This window comes from Rutidosis leptorrhynchoides, chromosome 4 (assembly GCF_046630445.1).
Source record: "Rutidosis leptorrhynchoides isolate AG116_Rl617_1_P2 chromosome 4, CSIRO_AGI_Rlap_v1, whole genome shotgun sequence".
NCBI lineage: Eukaryota > Viridiplantae > Streptophyta > Magnoliopsida > Asterales > Asteraceae > Rutidosis > Rutidosis leptorrhynchoides.
In genome coordinates, this window is record NC_092336.1 from 240,932,808 (window position 1) to 240,944,612 (window position 11,805).

An 11,805-nucleotide genomic window follows, 5' to 3' on the forward strand; every position below is an offset into this window, starting at 1 on the left:
CTAACTCGCAAATCGGACAATATAACCACTAATTACATGTACAAACGCGACCAATCTAGCAATAGAACATCTAATTCATAAGATTAACAATAAAACTCAGATTTATAAATTTAGAGTTTGCAATTATACCTTTCTAGAGCAATCAACACACGTTACTAGATGTAGAATGATGCGCAGAACAACGTTTATGTTGAAGGTTTTTGCAAATAACAACTTTTGATGGTGTTTCAATGGTGGTGGTGGTCGAAGACTTCAAGAGGGAGAGGGAGAGAAGGTTTAGTCGACTAGGTTAAGAAATAATGAGGAGTCTAGAGTTTAATTGCTAGTTATAATTGTCTAGGCCCTAAACTAAAAGACCACTAGTGACCCATTAACACAAACTAAGTCCATTAAGGGTGTATGGGGGTGTACGGCCAAATGGCCCTATAGGGGTGGTATCGGGCTCGTTTTGCTTACTAGCATTCGCTCAGTGATCCGTTTCGTGTGCCGGAACGTTAACTGGTCGTTAAAACGCAATTCACCGATTTTAATCTATTAACTAAATAATAAATTAAATAAGTTTTTATTAAAGTTAATAATTATTAAACATAATTATTTTATCAAAATCGGGCATTTCGCAGTCTCGTAAGACCTCTGTTGCAGTTTTCAAAACCGTATCGTTTTCTCAATATTTCAAAACATGAAATAAGTTTTCCGGCTAACATAATCATATATTAAATATGTTAGTTCATCATGAACTCAATTATGCATTTAATTCAATTAAATACACGAAACAAAAGTAAACACCGTTAAATACTTAACGAACAGTTAACAAAGCTTAATGGAAAGGGTTATTACATGCTGGTGCATGGATGGATGCAGAAGTTAGAAGTTAGAGGACTGGTACTACACTTGTGGAATAGTTGAGGACTGAAGTGTATTTATCACATTATTGTGATAAATATAAATAGAGGTGTTAATGAATACTTTATGCATAACATCTGATTTTGAAGCATACACTTTATCTCTTTATCTCTGATATTTTTGGTGTTCTTCTCTGCAATTAGGGTTTTCATACTCTCATGTGTTAATTCTCTTAATACTTGATTGATTTGTTCCATTGCTGTGAGAGAGTGATTGTTGTATTGTTACTGGTTGTTTATTCGTGTGTATTACTTTTTGAAGATTATTTTTTGTATTCGAATGATTATGTGATTAATAAAGATTTCTCCACTAGTTGGAGCATTGTTTGGTTTTACGATTTGTTCATGTCTACTAAGTCATCCTAATTTGACATGAAATCTCTTTACCCCTTCAAGTGCAAGAAACTCTTGGTAGTGTAAGCATGTTAATGAAGTTCTCAAAGAAGTCTTTTTGCTTACTAGGAGTATCCTACTTATGTTAGAACTAGGGCACCCGATTCAATGGATATCCACCCGATCTACCAGCTTCGTGATAGATATAAATGATCCCGATCTACCAGCTTCGTGATAGATATGAATGAACCTAAATGAATATACATACGGATATGGATGAACCTAAATGGACATAGATATAGATATAGATATGGATGAAAAATTTCATCCACAGATATATATCTATTAACACCCGAAATATATATACAATATATATATATATATATATATATATATATATATATATATATATATATATATATATATATATATATATATATACACACTATTACAAATACATTTATAGTCAAATGTACATTTTTTAAACCTTATAATGAAATAATTAATATATATTACTATAAACCCGTATATCAAACAAAAAAAATTACATATTTAATTTTTTATAATATATATTTAATAGTAAGTTCAACTAATATGTTTTGTTTTCGACAAAGATTACACATTTTTGTGAATATATTTTAATCATGTCATATTATATTTATTTTTCTATACTATGTTTTTATTTTTCACACATATTAGAAAATATTAGAACATTTTCTAAAATCTAATAAATATTTATTAACCTGCTTAATCCAATGGATATGGATGAACAAAATGAAATGAAATAGATATGGATATAATGTAGAAAAACTAAATGGATATAAATATAGATATGGATACGGCATCACCTGATCCATATCTTATCCATGGTCATTCCTATTTGAAACTAGACTAGTGACCGAAAAAGAAGTTGCTCTTGTGTTATTATTATTATCTATATCTATCTATTATCTATATATATCGTAAGTCCTTTTAGTACAACCGTTCCCTTCCCCTCAAAACGTGCAAAATACGCATCATATTTGTGTCACAATTTACATAAAAAGTACTTATAATATGAAAATAATTGTAAAACACTCTTTTTTATATAAAAAATTGTTTTTATACCCAAATAGGTAAATAGGCGATGCTCCATACACCACTAAAATTATACATTAATACATTTATAAATATGAATTATAATGTTGTAATGTACAACCCTCTAAAGGAGTTTAGTTTGCATATGCTTATACATTTTTAATTTTTTTAGAAAAAGAACATAAATAATTTTGATTTGATTTTTAGAAATATACATAATACATAATGCATAAAAGGCACGTATAGGGTTATAATAATTAATAATCATCTTAATAGAAATAGAAAAAATACATTAACATTAACAAAGAATAGAAAGTGCAAAACTAATGAACTGTTTAGAGCTTTTAGAAACATGACCCTCTACAGTCTACACTCTGCAATAAGTTTTCATGGTTCCCTTTCAAATAGTTGAATCTATCACTTTGCAGTATCAAAATAAAGTGTCCAAAATATGCAATAACAAACTATTATTCTACAAATCTCTCTATACTATAATTTGGTTTTCATGATATGCATGTGCATACCTTAGCTTCTATGTATGTCATGGTTAGTTTATACTTTTCTTCTTACAATATGGGTCTCAAAATCGGACTACGACTGTGGATTGCTGCCACAGCAATTGAAAGAGATTGCATCGGTGATAGAGTTGATTTGAAACGAAGATCGTACAAACCATCACGAACTTTCACCATTGTTAAAACTGGCAAAATTTGCTTACTACCCTGCACACAAAAAAAAAAAAAAATAAATAAAATTCAATTTATATGAAACGAGGACCGACATTTTAGACTCATTTACTTATTAAGTGGTCAGTTTAGCTTATGATTTATGGCAGTTGTGTCAAATGGGTGAGAACTTAAATACATCGAAAGCCGCCCAAAATGTACTTTTAATGCACAAAACATCCTTAATGGAATATATCTTCTCTGTATACACTAGCTATCTAAACAAAAATTAAAAATTTGGACAAAAATATTGTAAGTTCACCCGACCCATCTCTAAATTTCATTATACAGAATAAACCTAAAATAAGAATGAACTAAATCTAGATAACCCATAACCAAACCGACCCAATTTGCCACCTTTAATGAAAAATAATGTTAGTTTTTTAGCACATCGAGTCTATACAGTACCTGTGCAAAAAGATCAAACGAAAAGCTTTGCCCAACAATGCCATCTTGGTTGTTCGAACCAGCATGAAGCACAGTGAGTGGACAACCAAGGTCCCAGCCACCACAATCGCACGAGCCACCATTTCTCCACCTCTCAACAAGGCTAGACGGCCCACCAACATTTCTTGTTCTGGGCCCACCATGAAACCCAGCAGGAACAATAACACTCATACTACCTCTTTGTTTGCAAGATTCACATTGTATATCTTTTTTAAGAAACTTCAATCCCCACCCACCAATTTCTGTCTCATTTTTACTAATATGATCTCTAACAACAATGGCAGCTAACTCAAGTTTTGGCACTACCAAATTTTCTTGTATAGCACAAAACCTCATATCATAAGAACGAGTTCTGTAATTTTTTGACAACCCTTTATTTTTCTTTGGCGTTTGATCTAAAGTATGTGTATATTGTTTATTATAGTTACAGTCATTCATACACAAAACAAACTTTGTTTCCATAATCTGTGTACCATGTGGACAGAGTTCCATAGAGGTAGAAACACTCATTCTACCAAGAAGATTCGAGTCGTTATAATGGAACGTGTAAACATAATCCACAACGTTATCATTAATCGACTCAACTTTTATAAAATCTGTCATTATAAAGAATTTTCTGTTGTCGTCAGAAGAAAAAATATAACGTGGACATCCGTCTTTCCACGAACAATGGAGCATCCCTTGATAGTATTCCATGAAATTTCTCTTGATACACTTAAAGATTTTTCTTCGAGATACGTGATTTGCTTGGTAATTTCTTGTAAAGACAATATGTATGTCGAATACTATATTTTTGTTTACAAAATTGACTGAAATTTGGCTTAGCAATAACCAAGTATGATAATGATAATGATATAACTTTAAGCTTTACCTTGACGCGCGATCGCTGAGACAGTAGATTATATTCAAATGATTCAAGTATTTTGTTCTTGAAAAGATCTTTCTTGACATGAACAAATGCATAATCCATCCTCTCAAACTATCATGAAGTTTGAGTCTTTACATCTTATTAGTCAAGTGTGGTTCAAGGTTGTGTCACAGTTGTCAAAAGAAGGCTGCAAACAATAAAAGAGAACCCAAATAAGAATAATATAGCATAGAAACTTCTTACCTAACTTCTCTTTATGACAACAAAATGCATCTACTGAATGCAATCTGACAAGTAGGTTCTCTTCATAACGAGTACATGTAATTATGTAAACACAAAAAAATAGGTCAAGAATCATCCTTTTTTGGTCTAAATATCGTATGTAGTACTAAATAATTAATAATCAATGTTTGAAAGCCATGTGGTAAAATACATGAACCCACAACTAAATGTGCGATCTTATATTACTAAAACAAACAATACCCAATCCCGTGTGTGCAGGGTATGGGGAGGTATGATGTAAATAGACATCCGTTCATCGTGGCTAAAAATAAGCGTTTTTCTTCTCTTAAACAAAGAAAGTCATTCTTTAGAGACTGCTTCCGAAATGGCCTCCAGCTAGCAAATCCGTAAATCAGCATGTTACAAACTCATTGTGACATGAATTCATGGATAATAAAGCATAATACCTACCAGTCTTCAATACGTGAAATTTAGGTAGCTACATATTAAACGTGTTTTTCTAAAGACTAGTTATATAATGAAATCATATACATATATGAGCACGAACATAACTATTCTTCTTTCGAAATTATCTAACTATATCTGACTTTGCACTTGATTATCTTATCATCTTAATGTTGCATTTTGGTTCGCGTGAGTATTTAAAGGAATTGGAATCAATCAAAGGGATTCGAATGTGTAAGGAAAATCGAATTCTGTTTGAAAAGGATTAATGGAAAATGTAAATTCCTATTCGATCTATTTTTTCATCCTAACAATAGATGAAAATGAATTCAGCATTACAATTCTAATGAATGCCATTAAAAATTATAAACCAAGCGCGGCATGATTCTTTAAACCACATGAGTTACTTTGAAAACATCCTATGAGACCATAATCAATAAACTCAACTTAACTTTTTTTTTTTTTCTAATGAAATACTCGTATAAGCAAAAGGCCATTGGTATGACGGTAATCACGGTATCGAGGTGCCCCCTTCAACCAATAGGTTAGGGGTTCGAGTTCAGGGTTGGACATGTATATATTCGTGTATAGGGGTGTGAGTTTGCCTTTCAAGGAAAAAAAAAAAAAAAAAAAAAAAAAAAAAAAAAAAAAACTCCTTAAACACTTTTAAAAAAAATTCACACATATAAACAACCAGCATAATTAATCACATCATGGCAATAAAAACTTGCATATAAAAAGTATAAAATCAACTTCATAAAGTATAAATAATTAATAATTTAACAATAAATACGGAGTAATAAAATAAGGATGCATACCAAATTAATGAAACTTTTATCAACCCAACATGATACAGAGCATAAAATGTACTGTGTGTGATTGATAGTTGTTATGACTATATGCATATCATCATATAAATATACAATCAAAATCAATTGTATAGATCACAGTATTCAATCAAATCAAATAATAATGCATAAAATAATTTAAAAAACAGGACTTTACCAACTTCAGAACATGCGTTGATTGTAATTCCGTAAGCCACGTTTTGGAGGGAAAAAATTGAAACGGGGTTTATGGGATGTGGGTCCGGGTTGATTGAAAATTTAAACCCTTCGGAATTGCAGGAGGTGATAGATACAGAAGGTTGTATGTATATATTGATAGTGGACGAAATGGAAGGCAGCTAAGCTGATGAAGAAGATGGGTTTTGTTTTGTTTTATGTGGTGGGCCCTTTGTTCCGACATGACACATTGTAACTTTTAGATTAGGAATGAGTCAAATCCCCATATAAATTAGTCAACATGTACAACTTTTATATTAGATAATCTCATACGGACTTACGGAGTACATGCTATAATATATTTTTGAGCACGGTCACTCATAGAAGGAATCATTCTTATCTATAATAAGAATTAAACACGTATCATCATTTCATTCTTATCTATAATAACAAAACACTTTTATGTAATATATTGAGGTTAAAATCTTGGTCATTAGTAGGGATAACAATGTGTCGGGTATAGAACTGGTGAGTCAATATCCATATCCATATCCATTTATTTTTTGTTCATCTATATCTATATCCATATCCATTTAAATTTAGTTCATCCATCCATATCCATGTCCAATGGATTAAGCGGGTTATTGAATATCCATTGGATATTAAGAAATGTAAATAAAAAATTTCTACTATGTAACGAAAACAAAAACGTATTATAACAAAAATAAATATAACATGACCTAAACTAAAAAATTCCACCAGAGTGTGTAATCTTTGTAGAAACGTAATTTGTTAAATATATTATCAAACATAGATTACGATAAATTAAATGTGTAATTTATATGTTTATCAACTTGGATATACATGTTTAATGTGATTACTCGTAGTGAATTCAATATATCGTTGCAAGCAAAAGGTATGTTAATGGTAAATACATTTGTAATGGTTATTGTATATGCATATAGTAATAATTATGTATTTGTATATGCATTTCGGATGTAAATGGATATATCCATGAATGAAAATTTTCATCCGTATCCATATCCATTTAGGTTCATCCATATCCGTATCCATATCCATTTAAGATCATCCATATCCGCTTTAAGCGAATCGAATCGGATGGATGTCCATTAAATCGGATGTTCATTGCCATCCCTATGGCATCGGGCCGGGTTTAGGTAATCCCAGACCCGAACGCGGTTAAGAAGCCACGTCCCAATCCCGGTCCCATACCCGACGGGTCCCATTTAATTACTAACTATCGGGTATCGGATTTTCCCACGGGTAAACGGGAATCCCCGTTAATCATTTTCATACAGATATAAGTTTACTTAAAATAAACAAGATCAATCTACTTGAGATTGTTGACCCTGTCGCTTAAATTCTTGTTATTAATCTACTTAACAAATTTCAAGAATAAAAGACATAGTAGCACAAAGAAAATTCTTCTACTGTTGTGTTAATATAGAGAAAAAAAAGTGAAAAACAATTATGAATGTGGCGATGTGGGACTTAACATACATTACTACTTTTCAAACATTTCCATATGAATTTTGTACACCATTATCAAAATAGAAGCAGACTACTTCGTTTTCTTATTTGATAGCAGGATCTCATCCACTGTAATTTTTTGATAGAATTAATACCTTGTAAACTATATGTATCGTATAGTACTTCTAGCACCCAAAATACGGAAGTTGGCTGTTATATCTAACTAGCAGGTGGCCCAGTGGCCCACTTCGTTGGGTCTGGAACCAAAAAATCTTCATCTTTTTAGATCAAGCCTAATACTCCATATAACCTTGGACCATACCTATAATAATACATACTCTGTAACTACCTACATATCTAGTTTAATAGTAATAATGTGGATTAGTGATTAGTGATATCTGGCTTCATTTAGTTTACTTTTACATCAACACTCAAAAACCCATCTCATTTCTTTGCCCAACCTCTCATTTCTCTCCCAACACTAACAATCACCGCCACCACACAACCATCATCAGGCCGCCACTAACAACCACAAAACCTCCCATTTTTCTCCTTTTTTTTTATTTTTTATTTATTTCGATGTTGATCACCTTGCAGATCTTAAGGTGTAGAAAGTTTTCTTTACTTTGGTTTTGTCTACTATTTTCAATTTCTTTCTTTTTAAAGTAGTCGTCGTCGATGTTTTCCGGCAAAAATCACAATCAACAAAATAACGGGTTGTATGCGCGTTTTGTTGTGCAACTGTTGTATATATATTGTTGTATACTCCCTCCGTCCCACCACAAGTGTCCACATTTCTATTTTGGGATGTCCCATTTCAAGTGTCCACTTTGTGTTTCAACCAATGAGAAGAAGTTATTCTGGAGAGAGAAGATTTCTGATTGGTTGAGAATGAAGTTAGTAGGATTTTCTAAAACTGTGTGCAAAAAGTAAGTGGACACTTGTAGTGGGACGGAGGGAGTATAATTTTACGGTGTGTTATGATTTGGTTCTTTCTTTTGAAACCAGTGGCGGTTCACTGCAGTGGCCGGTGGTTACCTATTTTCCGTCAAAAGTCACCACCAACATGTCACTAAATATCAGATCTGACCAATGTACAACCTTTTAGGCATGATGTATAACTTTTTCTGCATGATGTACAATTTTTTTGTCACAATGTACAAAATGAAAGTTAGTAAGCAATTTGAATAAAATGAAATAAAAAAGAAACTAATGATGGCAGAGAGTGGGTTTCAAGGACGGAGGAGTGGCCAATTTAATTGCTGGTAAAAAAAATAATGTTAACGTCAGCATGACCCCATGATGACGTCAGCATGACGTAGGTGAAAACACTGTTCCTACCGACCATTACTTTCAAAACGACAGTGAAGCGGGAAAAAGTCAAAAAATTTAAACACAAAACGCTAACCACGTGTTAGGCTGATATTCTTTATAGTAATAATCTTATTATTTTATTATTATTTTTTATTAAAATCCCCGTCGGGTCGGGTATACGGGCCGGGTATGCGGGTTTGTACCTAAAACCATCCCCGGACTCGGACCCGCTTAAAATCTTAAAACCATTACCATAGCCGGCCCCGGACCCATAGACCCGGACCATACCCGGCCCAATAATTTCGAGTTTCGAGTTTCTCCATCGGGTACGTGTATTTTTGACATCCCTAGTCATTAGTTAGGAAATCATGGATTAATCTTGGTCATTAACAATGTGTTGATGTCATGAACGAAATTTAGCAGCGGTTATCTTGCCTAATTACTTCCAATACCCTTAAAAAAAGCTGCCGCTTAAAAATAGGAAACCACGTTCTAGGGTTACGGAGTACAGTAACCGGTTACGAAGTCCAATAGGAGTTACAGAATATTTTCTTTAATATACGACATCCGTTATTGACAACCTAAATTCATTGAGTGCCCTAAATCACAGAATTAGGGCTGCGATGATTAGTACTTTCATTTTTCATACGATCAAAATCAGTCGCTTATTATATCGATTTGATTTATATACATTGAATTGAAGGAGATTATTAAGTTGTTTTAGTAAATCCTTGCGTTTCGAGTGCTTATCAGATGTTTATTTTTACTTGAATCGATCGAAAACAAGATTTAATGACGTTTTTAATTTTTCTACTCCGATTATTAAGCTTCCAATGATGATTGCAGGTAATTGAAGGTTTCTGTTTGAATCAACAATAACGAATAATGATTCCTGAAGATATTGGATTTTTATGTTTAGATTACAGCTAATATTAATATTTTTTATTTAATTTATTATATACCACAGGTTTCAATTTTAATGTAACTGCCTTAGAAAATCTGTATAACCCAGTCAAATTGTGAATCTTTAGCGATTATGGACGTGTGTTCCATTTCTCAGTCCACGATTATGCAGTTACGATGATTGTGAAACAACTGGCGCATTCAGTAACTATAAATAAGCTTCCTCTGACCAGTAGCCAATGTTAATAAATTAATAATTGTATTAAAAGTTTTCCAAGCTTTGAGGTAAGTATATTGCTATGTGCTATTTCCTGATTCTAAATTTTTATGGTTTTGTATCAGTTTTGAAATTTTGAGTTCTGTATCAGTTTTGATTATTTAGGGTTCCGTCGATATTATACTTATTTTTTGTATTTAAGGATTTGATCGATCAAGGAATAAATTCTTCATTACTTATAATTTGGGTTCTTTCTATGAATGGTTCTAGGAGATAGTACCACTTCAATTGAAAATAGAAGGTTGGTTTTTTTTTCGACCGGCGGTGGAAGATGACAGGCTGCAACGATGGAGGAGGATTGATGATTTCTAAGGACGTATAATATAAAACTGCATAATGCTAAAACTGGTGATTTCGAAGGATACATATCTAAGGATGCATCTTTCTTTGAAGGTGATATTAAGGTCTTTGTATATGTTCAAGTAGATTTGGGTATGTATGATCAGCTAATGGTATTTATTTTTCTCAAAGGATTTAGAGATATGTAAAAGAAGCAGACCAGCCAGACCTTATAATGGCACATCCGATTAGTAAACGGGTATTTGTGATAGAATTTGAATAACAAGTTAAGTAGTTAATATGAATATACTAAACTAATGTTGATAGCTTGCGTATTTTCGTTTTAAATGTTGATTATAAGTGTTTGTTAAATATGCAACCTGATTTAGTTCTCAGTTTAATATCTCATATTATCTAAAGGTCTGATTTTATCCTTATATATAGTGTTGGTTGAATGTTGGTTAATGAACTAAACGACAAAGAATAGTATGATGATTAACCAAAGAATATGTTTTGATGATGACACATACATATGCATAAGTGATGATCGACATCTTAACATAAAACACGCAAGGTCACTAATCCTTACTTTATCTTGCAAATGACCACGTCAAACATAGCTTAAAAGAATAGAATTAAAAATTCAGCAACATACACAGTCAAAGGCACGGTCGACCACATAGCTATCCGCAGAACCCCAAACTGAATTGCAACGCAGTTTTTGTGAAAACAAGTTGCATGGTCGCTACCACGGTCAACCGCAGTGCGACCGTAGTTTTCTCTGTTACCAATTTTGACCAAATAAAGTTTGACTAGTTCCTGACATCTATAATTCATGAAACCTTTTTCAACACGCTTATTATATATACCTTCTCTATACTCAATTGAGTTTTGGAAGTAAAAATACTAATTGTGGTTAATTACGCCTAATGACATCTTAATGACAAATTAACCAAGATTAGGCATAACACATAAGTGTTAATCAACAACTTGGGATCTTAATTCTTATCTAAACATCCTTAGTATGATCATCAAGTACCAACACACTTAAGCCAATGTCACTAGAACAATAATTACTATTAAAGATGACTTAGTGATTAATTAAGGGAAATGCTTTCAAGTGTAACTAGTAAAGACTTGTAATCCTAAAATACACTTAGATACATTTAGGATGGTCACCAAGTCTGTAAGACCTGTTTATTTGTAGTGTACATAAGTGTAGTTAATGTACTTGAAGTGGAGTTTTGGTTGTACATATTAAAAAGAATGCAGAAAAACTGGTCTGGCGATTGGCGCGCCGCGCGACCATTTGGCGCGCCGCGGCATTGTTCTGTGACAAATTCCTTTTTAATTAGATATTTTGAGGGCTTTTTGGTAATTACACATGGGGGCCCGAATTAAAGGCTCTAGATCAGTTTTGGAGCTTCATTAACTCCATTTTCATCTACTTTACCTCTTCTAAATTAATTTAGTGAGAGAAAGGGTTTTCTAGAGTGAG

At 32.6% G+C, this 11,805-nt stretch overlaps 1 protein-coding gene across 2 annotated transcripts; it reads right to left on the reverse strand.

The window, feature by feature from the left end:
* Positions 1-2,650: 2,650 nt before the first annotated feature.
* Positions 2,651-6,204, reverse strand: LOC139843454 (uncharacterized). Of its 2 annotated transcripts, XM_071833534.1 has the most exons (4): positions 6,045-6,204; positions 4,356-4,539; positions 3,446-4,080; positions 2,651-3,034 (listed from the first exon to the last, which is right to left on the reverse strand). In XM_071833534.1, the coding sequence occupies exons 3-4, from the start codon at positions 3,992-3,994 to the stop codon at positions 2,879-2,881; spliced, it is 705 nt and encodes a 234-aa protein (XP_071689635.1). In that variant the 5' UTR covers positions 3,995-4,080; positions 4,356-4,539; positions 6,045-6,204; the 3' UTR covers positions 2,651-2,878. The 2 variants fall into 2 exon arrangements, with proteins under 2 accessions (XP_071689635.1, XP_071689634.1); XM_071833533.1 differs by having other exon boundaries at positions 3,446-4,539.
* Positions 6,205-11,805: the final 5,601 nt, after the last annotated feature.

Coding starts and splice junctions, on each gene's coding strand:
- LOC139843454 (XM_071833533.1), bottom strand. CDS start 4,180: ATGGAATACTATCAAGGGATGCTCCATTGTTCGTGGAAAGACGGATGT. Junction 3,035..3,445: donor CGTTTGATCTTTTTGCACAG/GTACTGTATAGA, acceptor TTTTGTGTGCAG/GGTAGTAAGCAAATTTTGCC.